Genomic DNA, 15,891 nt, shown 5'->3' with positions numbered 1-15,891 from the left:
TTTCTTCAAAAATAAATATTGGCGGCAAAGTGGTTGGGAAGCTTCTAGTAAGCTTGTCTATCATTGTTGTTTTTTTCATGGGTATAAGGTTATTCATATTATCTTGTATTTGATTCATCCTTAAGTGTGGGTGTCTGATCCTATGGAAGAGTTTGAGGCTATAAAATATATTTTTTATTTTTCATTTTTTTAATAAAAGACAATAGGACAATATTCACAAAAGAATAGTAGTACTTAAATAAATAGATCCATAAAGTCTAGTGGGACCAAGTTCATAATGTAATATCAAAAATCTCACCCCTCGCAATTAATGTGACAAAGGTTGTCTTCCTCCATGTCATTGGAGGTCCGGCTTCGTCACCTTTGTCCTTTTGTCCACTCAGATCATCCTTGTCAGCTTCAAACGAATGCATTACCAACTCTGCCAACCTGTCACCTTCAGGGACTAGGTCGTGGCGCAGAGACGTCCGCTTGGCGCACCCTCATCCTATGAATCAGGCAGTCCCTAGGTGGTCATTTGAGCATTACACCTGCACTTGGAAGGAATTGTAACACCTCTGCATGTGCCCACCAACGCCCAATTTCCTTCCAAGGCCTTTATCTATCAATTTCCAAGGCATTTGGAATGACTCTCTCTGGAAGTTGATGATATTTTGCAGGTTGAAGCTCTTGGAGACTTCTTGGACAGTATTTACAACTTCTTGTGTGAACATCACCATTGTTGCAACATTCCAGATAGCTCGTACCATCATCTCAACAAGAATTGTGAAAGGGGAGTTCTGCTTACTCATTCTTCCTTTCATTTACCAAGTTATCATTTATCATTTTAATTTGTTTCCAATTTCCTCTTTATCATATTGTTATTCTTATGGCTTCTTGGGTTGTCCATGGAGGTGGAAACACCAAAACGGGGGTCTGACTTAGGTAAACTCCAAAACACAACCCACAATATTTTCATTCTTTCGTGTGTGTAGGTACGTCATCAAAGGAAGGGACTATCTTGTAGTAGGCTTCATAGCATGGCCATTTTGTAACATTTTCTTACTCTTCTCTTATTTTCTTATTCTATTTTATAATCCATATTTTTCATTCATTTCGGTATTGCATAGCTATTTTACAAGTTCTGTTATTTCATCTAGAGCTTTCTGCTCATACTCTGCGCTCCGTCCATGCAGGACGACAGCGCGTCACGTTGGTGTCCTAGCTCTGCACGCTCATCCTGAGGACAGAGGCATAGTAGAGCCGCCTAGAGAGTCCTCTTGGCTTTCTGTCACCTTAGCATAATTTTGTTATCCCCTGGCTCACCTTAGCACCAGTTTGAGGAGGTATCTGAGGGAGAGTTTGTTCTCGAGGATTCATCATCCTTGAGGTAGAAAATTTCCTCCGTTGCATTTTGGTGAAACCGATGTGAATTGAGTTTCTTTTGTTTTGTGAATTTATCATTTAGATCATTGCATTAATCTAATCTCAAGAAAAAAAAGCATTTTAATCACACCTTTGTTCTAGCATCTGTAAACAATTAAGTTCATTGCATATAGTATGCATTTTGTATTCGCTTTCTAATCTCTAGCCAAACTTTACCAGAAGACAAAAACATTTCGTATCTTTGTAGTGTAGTATCAACGTCGAAAAACTCGTCTATGAGATTTACAACCCAAACTGCTATAGGAGTCGTAGTCAAGAGATCATCCAGGTAGAGTTTTCCTCCTGACCATTATAGTCCTTCTTTACCCAGCACAATGTTCAATGATCAACTTCCTCACCCAAATGATCTCTTTGCTTCTCATCCCCTTAAGTCCATTTTAACATGGGGCCCCTCTCCACTTGGTTCGCAATCCAACTCTCAGAGCGATTCTTTGAGAAATTCCACTCCATCTTCACCTCTTGTTGTTGATCATGACTCTGCGCTCACTGTTGATTTTGAGCAAATTGACATGCTTGAGAAGAATCTAAGAGACTTTGAGGGTTTTCTAAATTGGGAGAATGTCCTCCCCTAGGTTGGAAATATCATCAACACTCTGAGAGAAATGTTGATCTCAGAGAGGAGAGGTCTGGAGATGTTGAGGGCCTTATCTATGATTGTCAAAAATCATGTGCCTTTGGATGATGCTCCTCCTCAGGACGGCCAACCCATTACTTATGGACCTCGGCTTGGTATCAGAATGCCTAGTTCATCAGTGCACATCGTTGATCCTGGGCCTACTATTCCTAGTATCACTACTTCATCTACCCTCTTGGGCTATACGGGTATGTCTAGTGGATCAACATATGCCTCCAATGCAGCTCAAATGTCTACAGTTAGCACTAGCACTACATGTGTCGATGGCACTAGTCCTTCTAGAAGTTCCGGTGGAGGTGGTGGTGGATTTGGGCCACCTACACCTCCTCCGCTCACTAATCTAATCTTGAACACCATCTTGCAAAACATGGGTTAGTTGCAGTTACACTTAACCAACTTGGTCTCTTTCTTTGGTCAGTCATTCATGCCTACATATTACAGGAAGAGCCCCCTAGATATCACCATTCTGAACACTATCCTTTCTACTATTGTTGAGTCTTTGAAGTTTGATAGGTTCAATGATGATGGGGACCTAAATGTGCATATAGATTCCTTCGTGACTATGTGTAGTGATTACCATAGTTTGTATTTTATTTTGCTCAAATTGTTGTCGTGTTCCCTCAAGGGGACAATGTTAGAATGATATATCTCTCTATCTAATCATTCCATTCTTACCTTGGATCAACTTATGGATCTGTTCCTCAAGCGGTTTCAGGCGAACATTGTTAGCAGGGTCACTATCGCTGACCTTGTTGATTGTAAATAGAAGCCTCATGAGAAAGACACAGATTTCATCTCAAGGTATTAGGCAAACTCAACTAGGATCCCAATTGCCCTGCCAGATAGTGACCTATAGAGAATGTTCATCGGCAATCTACAATCAATATTGAGGGAGAAACTGCCCCTTAATCGATATCAAAACTTTGCCAACATGTGCTCTGCCCTTACGAATTACCAACACACTATGTCACAGTTTGAAGATGCCAATTTGAACCCTCATGGCGGGTCCTTTGCAGGCACGTCAACAGAAGAGTCCCGATAGAATAAATTCGTCACTAATGTTGTGGTTATTCCTCTGATGGCTACTGCATAAGTCCCACAACAAAATAGAGTCTTCACTAAGTTTAATGACTCTTACCTAAGCATAATGCAACGGTTGTTGAAAGACAACCTTATCACCCTTTCAGAAATTAAACCATTGTCTAATAGTTGACCCTACCCCCAGTGGTATGATGGATACAAGTTCTACCATTATCACTATGTGCCTAGTCATGACACTAAGCAGTCTTATCATCTTTGACATGTTGTCCAAGACCACACTGACAGTGGTACAATCAAGGTGGATGCACGGAAGCACAAATCAAACAAGTATGTTGATAAAACCAATAACAACTTATAGATTTATACTAATCCTTTCCCTCCACATTCATCAAACTTTATCTTTGCATTGATCCTTCTTCGAATGACTGTCCATATGTGAACATGGTCACCATCACCCCCATTAGCTCACCTGTGACCCAGAAGGGGAAGGTATCTGATATGTCGTTGTGATTTACCCCCCTAGATTCCTTGTATTATAAAGAGCATGCTCCTCTTTACATCCCTGCCAAGCTGAACACTCAAACTATCATAGGTGTGATGGTGACCCATCGAGTAAAGTCGACGTTATCATAGAGGAGACTCTCTTTGTCAATGGTTGGCATAGGTCAGTGTATGATGAGTGTTGTGCAACCTTGAGGATGCATGATGGGTTCTCTATCTGCCCCTGGGTAGTATCACCCTAACAGTCCTCGTAAGGCCTAAGGCAGTATCCTCCATATTCGTAATCATTCTCAAGTCAAACCTCTTCCAGGCTAATCTCGACATTCCTTGGCTAATTGCTATGGAGGCGGTCCCTTCGATTGTCCACAAATGTCTTAAGTTCCCCCATGAGGGCATGGTGCATGTCATCCAGGATACTGGATACCGACCCCTGATTGCCCATGGGGATTTTTTGTTGGACCACTTTTGGCCTGATCCGGTGGGGCTCATGCTTCACCGCAGTGATTTGATGTGCCATGCTAACTATCAGTATAAGATGGGGAAGTCAACCCCTAAATTTGTGAAATCTAGTGTTTCGTTTCCATCTCCTGCATCAACCCCTCCTCCATCGATTCTCATCCTGGAGCGGGTAGTGCCTTATGTCCCCTCATCATTGGGAGTCGAGGCTAAGCCTGATCCTTCGAATAGACCTTTGCATCCACCTACGACTGCATGGCCTCTAGGGGTGTTTGTTGTTCCTACAACTGTGCCTAACACAACCAAGTGAAAGGCACCCATGTTATCAAAGTCCACGGCCCGCCCTCCCTTCGAGCTCCCGATCATGGTTGATGTTCCTTAATGGTCATCTCGTTATGAGAAATGGAAGAACTCTTCCCGTGTTCCTTTGTCCCCACTTGTTCCTTCATCATAGACTATGTTGGTGCCCTTTGTCCCTCTAATCACTCCTCAAGCAAAGCAAGGTCGGGCGCCCGTTGCTGTGAATGTGGTACCTCTCCAGGATGCACCTCTTGTTTCATCACTTGGGCATCCTCCTTTCCCTAACATAGTTTTGGAGGCCTCTCCTATGGAGCACAACTCTCCTGAATCCTCTCATGCTTCGGTTGGTGGTCCTCACCTACGTCAAAATCATCGTGCACCTGAACGTAAATGCTTTCGATGGGCCAGAGCTTGAGAGTGTGATGCTTCTTTACAATTCGTTGGAGCGTCCTTGACACCTAGTGTTGTTGTCTCTGAGTTTGTCTCCTCGACTTCTCTTGTCTCAGCTTTACTTCCTGCCACCTTAGGGCTTGTCAATGAACCTCCACCTAAGCAGGTGCAAGTCTTCATTGCTCCTTCTTTGGAGCCACCTCTTATCACCTCTCTGTCGGACATACCCCCCTTGTCCTGGCCTCTTGATATGTTGCACATGCAGGTGTTGCCTAGTGCAACTTTGTCTGCCCTGCTTGTTTCACCACCGCTCCAACATCCAAGTTTTCTTGGGGTCCTTCAACCTACTATAGTCGATAGGAAGCCTAACACTCCTATCCGTTATAAAAGCAAGTTCAAGAAAGGCCTCATCCTAGAGTTTTGATGGTGCAAGCCTTTGCATGTATGCTCCTTGAATCTCTTCCTCTACTTGTCTCAATGCTTGCTTGTCTAACTATTTCTATATGCGTGATCGAGAAGGCCCCGCCTTCTCCCGAGTCTATCACCACCCCTCTTCCCAAGGCCAACATTATTATTTTCATTTCATCCTCTTTGAGTGAGTCGCCTGCTTCCTCCACAGAGGCCTACATGTTCAACTCCTTGGAGGATATCCTAGCTTTGTCTACAATCTTTTCATGATCATTGACCCTCACCTTCTCCTAGCTTGTGGATGCCAACATTGATGCGGCCTCATCCCTCGGTCTCACTACAGGTGAGGCACCTGGTGTCGCTCTCGCCATTGTCCCTCTCTAAGCTCTCCCACCTTCTCCCTATGACCTAGATTGTGAGGACGATGATCTCTTACGGGATGACCTTTAGCTATCTCTCTTTTTTTATCTTCATCTCTTTGCATGTGCATGTGATTGTGTTCCCCCATGCTTTCTTTATCTATCTATTCCCTCCTGTGGGGCCCAGGTTACTCCTTAGGTACTTTGATAGGGGAGGTTTACTATCTTTATTCGTTATGCTCTCCTGAAGGACCCAAGTTACTCCATAGGTGCTCGGATACAAGATATTTTTTGTCGTACACATTCCTCTATTTGTCTATCTATTTCTTCTATTTGTCATACCTTTCTTTTCGATATTTGGGAATGATGCAAAGCATTGGGGGAATCCTTTGCCTTCTTCCATGTTGACCTGAATTTTTTATTTATCCTTTTCTTCATGTCCTCTTCTTTAGATTCGAGACCTTTTGTGCTATGATGATACACCCATCTCGCAATAATACTACATATCTTTTTACATTGCTATGGGTTCTATTGCCAAATTATCAGATCCCCATGTCCTCTTGCATTTTTCATCATTGATGTTGTGGACATCTATGTGCCATCTGCTCTTGGTGGCATTCCATAGAAACATTTTTCTTTGTTGACGTGTTGCAAGTTCTCTTCTCCTTATAATAACATGCCTTCCATGCATATCATTCTAAGGGGGGGCCATCATATCTGCATTTATCTTTTTAGTGTTTGTATCGGTATCATTTATCAACTACTTTTTCATGTTTTCCTAGGTGGGGGCCAAACCACTTGATCTTTTTCTTTTCCAAGATCGCCTACATGGGACCAAACCATTTTTTATCTACCTCTCTTGTTTTCCTTTGTAGGGGCCAATCTACTACTTACCAAATTTATTTTCCCCATCGCACGGCTATCTAGCGTGTCGCTATCCATGCCGAAAAAATCTATCTTTTATATGTCCTATTGCATGGCTATCTAGTGTATCACTACCCATGTTGGCAATGATCATGCCCTATTGTAAGGATATCTAGCATAAAACATCTTACTACCCATAGCGGCATATCTTATATCTCGATGGTTGCTTATCTCATATCTTTCCATAACCGGGGGCTTTCCTCCAAAGCGAGGTTCATTTCTGTTACACTTGTTTATCTTATCATCCATCATGCTACTTTGCAGCTAGCGTGTTTGTAATGTACCAAATGGCAATATCTATTCCAAATCTCAACATCATCTCATTGGGGGCAACCTGGTCTGATCAATGAAAATTTGCCTACCTAACACAACTTTCTTTTTCGTTATCTTCCTCTACTTTAGCTTCGCATCTCTTGGCAAAGACATGCTCGCTAAAGTGGGGGCAAAATATAATATCAAAAATCTCACCCCTCACAATTAATGTGACAAAGGGCACCTTCCTCCATGTCATCGGAGGTCAGGCTTCATCACCTTTGTCCTTTTGTCCACTCGGATCATCCTTGTAATCTTCAAATGAATGCATTACCAACTTTGCCAACTTGTCACCTTTGGGGACTACGGTGCGGCACGCTTTCATCCCGTGAATCTGATAGTTCGTAGGTGGTCATTTGAGCATTACGCTTGTGCCCGGAAGGAATTGTAATGCCTAGATGCATGCACCCATTGACATTAGGTTTCCTTTTAGGGCCTTTATCTATCAATTTCCAAAGCATTTGGAAGGATTCTCTTGGCAAGTTGATGATCTTTTGCAAGTTTAAGCTCTTGGAGACTTCTTGGATAGTATTTATAACTTCTTGTGTGAACATCACCGTTGTTGCAGTGTTCTGGATAGCTCGTGCCATCATCTCAACAAGCATTGTGAAAGGGGAGTTTTTCTTACTTGCTCTTCCTTTCCTTTACCAAGTTATCATTTATCATTTTACTTTGTTTTCACTTTCCTTTTTATCATATTGTTATTCTCGTGGCTTCTTGGGTTGTCTGTGGATGTGGAAACACCAAAACAGGGGTTTGACTTAGGCAGACTCTAAAACACAACCCACAACATTTTCCTTCTTGTGTGTGTGTAGGTATGTCATCATGGGGAAGGGAATATCTTACGAGAGGCTTAATAGTGTCATCATTTTGTAAGATTTCCTTTCTCTTCTCTTATTTTCTTATTTTGTTTCATAATATGTACTTTTCATTCATTTCGGTATTGCCTAGTTGTTTTACAAGTTATGTTATTTCATATAGAGCTTTATGATCAAACTCTATGATCCGTTCGTACAGGACGATAGCACACCACGCTGGTGTCCCAGCTTTGTACACTCGTCTTGAGGACAGAGGCTTAGTAGAGCCACCTAGAGATTTCTCTTGGCTTTCTGTCACCTTAGCATAATTTTTTTATCCCCTGGCTCACCTAAGCATCAATTCAAGGAGGTATCAGAGGGAGAGTTTTTTCTCAAGGATTCATCATCCTTAAGGTAGCTAATTTCCTTCGTTATACATAACAAAGACGAAAATGCATAAGCAAGGCCAAGCCTAATAAATTTTAAGAAAATAAAGAAAAGCCAAAAGGGGGAGGGTCCTTATCATTAGAATTGACCCAAACATCGTCAAGGATAAAATCATCAATTGAATCCTAGATAGTAAGAGCACCTTCTTCTTTAGGAGGGTCATTTGAGGGCTGCTGAGCATGGATAGGAGAAAATGACAAACTCTAGCCGGGGGAATTTACCAAATTGTCCTTAAAAGGAAGAAAAAGATAGCTTGGATCGATAAGATCATTCACCATGAGCCACATTATTCTAGGAAATTAGAGACTAAAAGTCACTAGGATCATAGGAGCGAGATCTTATGATATCTAGTAGATTGGTTGTGTCCACACTAACATCCTTTAAGGAGAGAGAATGGGTCAAGGGATATGATAATATTATAGGGGGAATTCCTTTAGTTCAACCAACAACTCATTCATAGATCTTTCATGCAATTTTGTAATGTCATCTATCATCATGTTGTGTGTCATGCACAATTGTATGTTTAGATAGTTATCTTCAATTATATTTTACATTAAATTAAAGTTTCGATAAAAGTTATTAATATTTTTTTCACCTTTTGTCTACCAATATTTAATCCAAGTGAATAATGTATGATAATGCATGTTTAGTTCCTTCTTTGATGTTATAAACTATTTATTAGAGACTATGAACTGTGTGTTGAGCTACAACTCATATGGATCGGATAGGAATCAAACCCAGGACCGCCCATTTATTGTTGGAATTCTCTACCAATTGAGTTATTGTCCCTTATTTGGTCATCTCATCATTAGTTTAAGTGTGGTTTATTTCCAACACCCCTCTTAAGCCACATTGTAAGTCCTTGGGGCTCCTAGCTTGTCTGTAATACCACATGTTGAGATACAACTCATATGGACTAGTTAGGACTTAAATCTAAGACCTTCCATTTTTTCTAGAGTTTTCTACCAACTAGGCTACTATCCCATAATTAGTTCAAGTGTGGCTTATTTACAACACTGTATTCATATTTTTCGTCAATCTATTTTTCTAAAATAATTACATAATAATTCTTTTTAAAATAACATAGCATTTTCTATTTTCAATGGAGATCAATGAATGATTTTATTTGTTGATAATTTTTCATTGAAATTGGTCATATTTGTACAGGTGATTTTATTTATCATTGTTATTATCATTTTGATATTATTATAATTGTTTAATCAATTGGTTCAAGAATAAGGCCTATGTGGATTCTTTAGGTCAATCCTCAAGGTGCCCATTTAGATGAACATTTTCTCAAGCTTAGCTATCTTGAATTCTCCAAGAATAGTTCCTCAAAAAAATTCCTCCTACGCTAATATCTATGAGTCAAAGAAACTATAATTTTTACATCAAATTGAACATTTATGTCTTCAATGACATTGACTTCTCGGTCTCATATGAAGTACAACACACAAACATATATGCTTCTTATGATTTGAGTGAAATACAAAATTTCTATGCTTCTTATTTTTTTGAGTGTTTCACTAGGTAATTTCCTATTGAAAAAAAAGATAATAGATAGAATAGGAAAATAAAAAAATATGTGTTGTAATATAAAAAATCATAAGAAGCATTGTACTCCCTAAGTTACCCTAAAACCTAGTTCATAACATTGTCGTTGAATATTTGTCTATCTATAGGGGTAGAATTTTTCAATTATGTCACCTTTCAAGTCAATCTAACAATATCAATTGAAACTAATTTGACTAAATACATTTTTGGCCAAAATAATTTTTCTAGAACTCATGGTACTTTGCATGACACCTATATGATGTCAATGGTTTCATATGAAACATATTCAACCAAAACACTTTTGGCTTTGATTGAATGTGTTTCAAGAGCTTTGTTTCACTTGAATACACCTTTTGTAATACATTGTGACTATTTTCACATGCATGGCTCAATCTTCCATGGACTTCTACAAGCATAAAGTTGAGGTGGGTTTCATTCTTTTCTTCTCAACAATATTTTTTTAATTGAAAATTTTTAATGATAAATATATTTTGGAATAAAAAATTATATGTTTGTATGTATAAAAATATGTGTGTGCATGTAAATTTTATATTGAAACAATACATTCTAAACATGAAACCTTAAAATTGACTAATATAAACCATAAAGTAATTAACCTTAAACCCTAAACTAATTAACCCTCTAAATGCTAAAGTAGTAGCAATTCACAAAACTCTAAATCAATAACATCAACACAAAACACTAAAACTTTTGTATTAACAATTAATATAATACCTAGATGCTAAATTAATGCAATTCACCAAATTAAGAACTCAATTGAAATCAATTCCAATTGATCGATTTCAACAATTTAAATTTGACACCTAAATTCTAAATTAACAATTGATCTCTAATGTCTAGATATTAAATTAATAATTCAATTTTGTACTAGTCTAACCTCATTTAGCTATCCATTTCAACTTCCAACGAGAACTTGCATTATCTGGCGCTTCATTTTCAATAGGAACCATGGTTTATTAGCCTTATTAAATATTTGGCTCATTTTGTTTTATATATATAAGCATTCCATTTTGAATAATTGTTTTATACTATTAATCTGGATACCATTTTTCATTTAAAATATTGATTACAATAGAGTAAATCTCTCACTAGGTATTATCTTTTGAGTTTCCAAACAATTCAAATTAAGCATATTTGATCATTATTTTATTTTTTTGGTTATCTCGAGGTATCCCTACAGTCCAACCTAACAACCCCATAGTACCCTGTCTTGAACTTACTTTTTATGTCGAATTTTGAAACAACAAAAGAAACAAGCTAGAGTAATACTAGTCCCAAGGACCAACTACATGAGATCAAACAACATGATTAAAAGAAAATTAAACACTAAACTTTAAAACCTTACCAAAATTAACCAATATATTTACAATAATAGAACTGTCAAAATTTGATCTAAAATGCAATTACAAAAAGATTCCCTCATTATTATTTTTCCAACAAGTGGAAACTGTTCGCTCTCTTTAAACACAATTATTAGTTCTCTTTAAACACAATTATTAGTAATGCCATTCGAGAAGAAATCTTGAATTGTTAAAATTAACTCTATTTTTTATTGGTGACATATGCTGTTAGCTAAGCTAACTGTGACGGAAATGATCTTCATTCATCTTTAAAGCGGTGTTTCCTAAACGATCGACGATAAAGTTAAAACATTATATAGTTGATAGGCAATCATAAATGAGGGCAAACCTCATTTGCATTAATATATACACTAAATGTACAATTATACAGTCACTTCAGTCGCTGTAGGTAGCGCCTTTTTCAATGGACTCTAATCAAGTCACGTTGTTTTACATGACAAAAGTAATCATTTTGGGAGGCTCGGGATCTTTAGAGAGCACAGTCGCTTCATACATTAGAAATTTAAAAGAGGCCTTCCAGTTCTCATAATCAGACTTTGCATTCACCTTCACTTTATTCCCTCCCTTCAACCAAGCAAAGTCTATATTCGCCTCTACTCGTACAAGACGCACCTCAAAGTAATCTCCACCACCTATGGTTGAGTTTTGAGAGTTCACTGAACAATGAAGTAAACTATCAGCCCTTTCAATTTTGTAGCTTAACCTATTAATACCTAAGTTTACCCCACAGGAGACTAAACAAACAGTATATCCAGCACAGCACTCAACTTTATTCTCACCAGTGCAATAATCGATACACTCTTTTTCACACCCGTCATTTCCACCTGCCTGCCCATGTACCCAATATGCAGGGGCGTCTGGATTATCCAGTAGACAAGTTTTGCTGAAAGAAAAGTCCTGAACAAAACAAAAATGCCCACGTGAACGCGTACGTTAGTTCGTAGATTTTAGATGCAGAAGTTGGTCGGTCCACGTCTGTTACATCTAGAAGATTTTATAGAGCATTAGGTCCCACATTGAAAAAGAAATATTATATCAAATATTTCAATTTCTTATATGATCATACACAAAAAAAAATTATATAAAAAATGGACATAAAATAGAAGACAAAAATGTTAATTGTTCAGATAAGGATCAGTTGATTTAGCAGTCACAGTTTCCGTTTGAATTTGTTTAGACTTCACATACATGACAGAAGATCCAAATTGCAGAAAGAGAAAGAGATTTAGCAATCACAGTTTTCCATTTAAATTTGTTTAGACTATAGATCCCATAAACTGTTCAACCTCTTATTAAAAACATTCATTCATTTAAAACAAAACAAGCAAAACCAGATAACTTTACCTTGAAGGAATCATAAAATATTTGTAATTGAGCTGATGAGAAGCCGGGCCCACCAACTAAAAAGCCCTCGAGAGCCGGAAGACCAGACAAGCAGCTTTCGAGAGACACACAAGAGACAGCGTTGCACCCCACCAGATTGAGCGACGTTAACTGTTGCAACGAGCCAAGGCTATTGGGTAGCTCTGTAAGCCCAGGAGTGTGGTGAATTTCTAGTATTACCAGCTGAGCCAAATTCCCAAAGCCATCAGGAAGTTCAGACAGATATTGACAGTTTGAAAGATTCAGCTCCTGCAGACTTGAAAGATTGCAGCAGTTTTGAGGCAAACAAGAAACGCCGCATCCTTCCATTTCAAGACAAACTAAGCTGATCAAGCTTCCCACGGTATTGGGTAGGCCGCTCAGTGAATGGCAATAGCTGACATCCAAAAAAGCCAAAGATTTCAGGCCGCCAATACTGTCGGGCAGCTCTGTGAGCTTATGATTGTGGTGAATTTCTAGCCTTTCCAGCTGAGTCAAATTCCCAAAGCTATCGGGAAGTTTAGACAGATTCTGACAGTAGGAGAGATTCAGCTCCTGAAGATTAGCAAGTTCGCCAAAGTCATGAGGCAAAGAGGAAACACTGCATCCTTCCATGTCGAGGTTAACTAAGCTGGTCCAGCTTCCCACGGAATCAGGCAGGCTGCTCAATGAATTGCAGTTGTGCAGGTCCAACATCTGCAAGAGTGTATAGCATAGTGTAGCAGGAAGACTCTTCAGGGATGCGCATCCCCTCAAAATAAGCACTTTAAGATTCCCAGGCCTCATCTGTTCAAATATCATGACTTGCTCAAGTTATGAGAAGTTTAATACCAAGTATCTGTGCGATTAAAGAATTTAAAAGGAAAGAAAAAAGAACATGTATAACTTACAGTTGGATTTTCTTCTGCTGTTTCGTCCCACAGATGAGTGATCTGGCTATAGGTCACTTCCAGAATAACAAGGCTCTGCAAGTTCATTCCTTTGGGTAGACATTTTGATGGATAATTTCTCAACCTTAGCCATCTCAAATCCTCCAAGGTGGAGAATTCCCCAGAAAAGTGCCCTTCTATGGCAACATCTGTAAGCCAAAGCAACTGCAAGTTGTACAGTGGCTTGAACATTGCTGCCTTCAATGTTATCGGCTGCTTGGGCTCATACCAAAAATAACGCACAAGCTTGGCCTTTTCCTGCAGGTCCAGTGGAATGTACAAATATTTTTCAGTTCCCTATTCTAACGAATGTCTTAGACTTCAACAGAAAATAGTCCAGTGATAAACTTCAAAAAATTAATAAGATTTACAAAGAATTCCATACACTGGGTCTCCGTAAAACATGGTACGCATCGTCCTCATCAAATAATCTTGTGCGTTTACGGGGCTCTCTAGATATTTCATTTGATATACTTCTTCCCAAATCCCGGAGGCACGGGTGCATCAGGAATTTGTTGCTAGGGCCCAAACTTACCAAGGACTTTTGCAAGAGACTTCTGAGAGATGCGTGAGGACTCGGAATCAGCTCTGCCCAAAAGATCATAGCAATTTCTTTCTTCCTCCATGCAAAAAAACAAGCAATATCTTGAAACATTTCCTTTTCTAAAGGATCAAGACTATCGTAGGAGACTCTAAGTTTCTTTTGGAGATCAGGTTCACACCTTAACTTTACTACCATTTCTTTCCATACATCTAGATTCCCTTCACCAACCAGGCTTTTCCCAACAAGTTGGAGGGCAAGAGGAAGGCCTTCACAGGCACTGACAACATCATTGCGCAGAGTTTGCAGCTCTTGATCTGGACGGCAAGAATTGGGAAATGCATGAAAATTAAACAATTGCATGGCATGTTTGTGAGGAAGCCTTCGTACCTCGTAGACTACATCAACGTTAGCCACTTTTAGGATTTGTTCATCTCGTGATGTAATGATCACATAGCTGCCTGCCCCAAAATCGCTGTAATTTCCTGCAAGAGCTTCGAGCTGCTCAGAACTTTCAATGTCATCCAGAAGAAGCAGAACTCTCTTACCCCGGAGCCTCTCTTGTTGCAGACCCTTTCCTTGATCAACATGATCTACTTCACCTCTGAACCCTGGGATACATTTGAGCATGTGGGTCTGCAGCTTTACAAGCCCATTCGCCTCTTGACATCTTTCTCCCACACTTGGAACAAAACAGAACACTTGGAACTTTAAGAATAGAAGTTCTTTGCAAACAATCTTTGCGAGGGTGGTTTTACCTATCCCACCCATACCGTGTATTCCCACTTTCACAGCCTTCTTCTGACGATCCGCTACTTTTAGTAATCTCAAGAGATGATCCACGCGCCAGTCTAACCCAAAACATTTCGGAATGTCCAGATACACCTTGTGTAGACTGTTTGAACGTAAGCTTTTTTTAACATCGATCACAACTTCTTTGATCAAATCGTCCTCCCTGAAGAAGTGTGAATTAATATTAATACATGATAAGTATAAAAACCTCCCCAAAGCAAAAACACAGTGAGGTTGAGGCTTACCTGCCTGGTGTATTGATTGAAACACCAACCACAGAGATTAGAAATACCGTCCAATGCGTTTTTGTATTCATGGATTAACTCGGCAGACAATCCTTTCTGGCTTTCATGCTGCTTGAAGTACTCTGCATATTCACTTCCATCTCGACACCTAAGAACAGTAGGCAAAACGTCATAAAACAGGGGACAGATTTTAACACCAGATTTAACCATTAGGGACACTTCTTTCAGGCACCATTTTGATTGTGGAAAATTCTTGGAGAAAATAGGAATGCAGATCCTACTCTCTGTTATTCCTCTTTCCAAGGAAGTAGGGATATGATCGCCCTTTTTTAAGCTTTCTTGGTCTAAGAATGTGCGAATGCCTTCTTGAACCAGAGCATCGTACAGTCGTCTCACAAACCTTTCGCGGGTGTCGGGGCCGCGAAAACTCAAGAAAACGTCGAACGTTTTGTCAACATCGAAACTGAGTGAGGGCTCCGCTGAAGAGCAGGGCCTAGAGTGGGACATATTGTGCCTGCAAATTTTCCAACTGATTGACACACAAATTTTCAGAGGAAGGATCTGAACTTCAATCCTACTGTGCCTGATATTCGGAATTCACGAGATACAATTTTTGTGTAGAAATTCTACAGACTTACGCATTCTGCTAGTTTTGTGGCCACATCCAGCCATTAATTACAATTTTTCGATTTCTAGAAATTTATATGGAGAGACACGAATGCATGAAATAGTGGGTGGATATGATTCATCTTTATCCTGTCGGTGGTATACTGCCTCTTGTCCTCAAGCCAGTTTGTTTTGACTACGGTTTTTAAGCACGCTGGCAAAGGAATCTTACTGTAGAGTGACAATACTTAGATTACAGGGTCCACAAAGGAAATTTGTTCTAGATTTGCGCCGGCCAAAGATTATTCGGCTTTGAAACGTGCGTCACATGTTCCAAACACAATGGTCGAAGTTGTCCTTAAAGCTCAACACCTTGTAAATATATTATGATTGGGTGATATTTTCTTAGGGAAGTTTTATTGCTGTATCCGTACGAGTATTTAATGTGGGAGTATATAGCTCTTGGATATTACGAGTATATGCTTA

At 39.3% G+C, this 15,891-nt stretch overlaps 1 protein-coding gene across 3 annotated transcripts; it reads right to left on the bottom strand.

Moving 5' to 3' along the window:
* Window positions 1–11,229: 11,229 nt before the first annotated feature.
* LOC131064852 (disease resistance protein RUN1-like) lies at window positions 11,230–15,542 on the bottom strand. 3 transcript variants are annotated; one of them, XM_059213603.1, is made up of 6 exons: window positions 14,800–15,542; window positions 13,607–14,713; window positions 13,183–13,479; window positions 12,275–13,078; window positions 11,710–11,827; window positions 11,230–11,586 (listed from the first exon to the last, which is right to left on the bottom strand). In XM_059213603.1, the coding sequence occupies exons 1-6, from the start codon at window positions 15,304–15,306 to the stop codon at window positions 11,360–11,362; spliced, it is 3,060 nt and encodes a 1,019-aa protein (XP_059069586.1). In that variant the 5' UTR covers window positions 15,307–15,542; the 3' UTR covers window positions 11,230–11,359. The 3 variants fall into 3 exon arrangements, with proteins under 3 accessions (XP_059069586.1, XP_059069582.1, XP_059069587.1); XM_059213599.1 differs by having other exon boundaries at window positions 11,230–11,827; XM_059213604.1 differs by having other exon boundaries at window positions 11,230–11,827; window positions 13,607–14,717; window positions 14,800–15,018.
* Between the last annotated feature and the right edge of the window lie 349 nt (window positions 15,543–15,891).

This window comes from Cryptomeria japonica, chromosome 2 (genome assembly GCF_030272615.1).
Source record: "Cryptomeria japonica chromosome 2, Sugi_1.0, whole genome shotgun sequence".
NCBI lineage: Eukaryota > Viridiplantae > Streptophyta > Pinopsida > Cupressales > Cupressaceae > Cryptomeria > Cryptomeria japonica.
Note: the sequence above shows the minus strand (reverse complement) of the source record. Positions and strands in the feature narration are given on the sequence as shown.

Bases quoted from the DNA above. Each gene is read 5' to 3' on its own strand.
- LOC131064852 (XM_059213599.1), bottom strand. From the start codon at position 15,306: ATGTCCCACTCTAGGCCCTGCTCTTCAGCGGAGCCCTCACTCAGTTTC. The intron at 13,480-13,606 runs GTATGGAATTCT...CTGGACCTGCAG, and splicing joins ATGTTTTACGGAGACCCAGT to GAAAAGGCCAAGCTTGTGCG. The intron at 13,079-13,182 runs GTAAGTTATACA...ATATTTGAACAG, and splicing joins CAGCAGAAGAAAATCCAACT to ATGAGGCCTGGGAATCTTAA.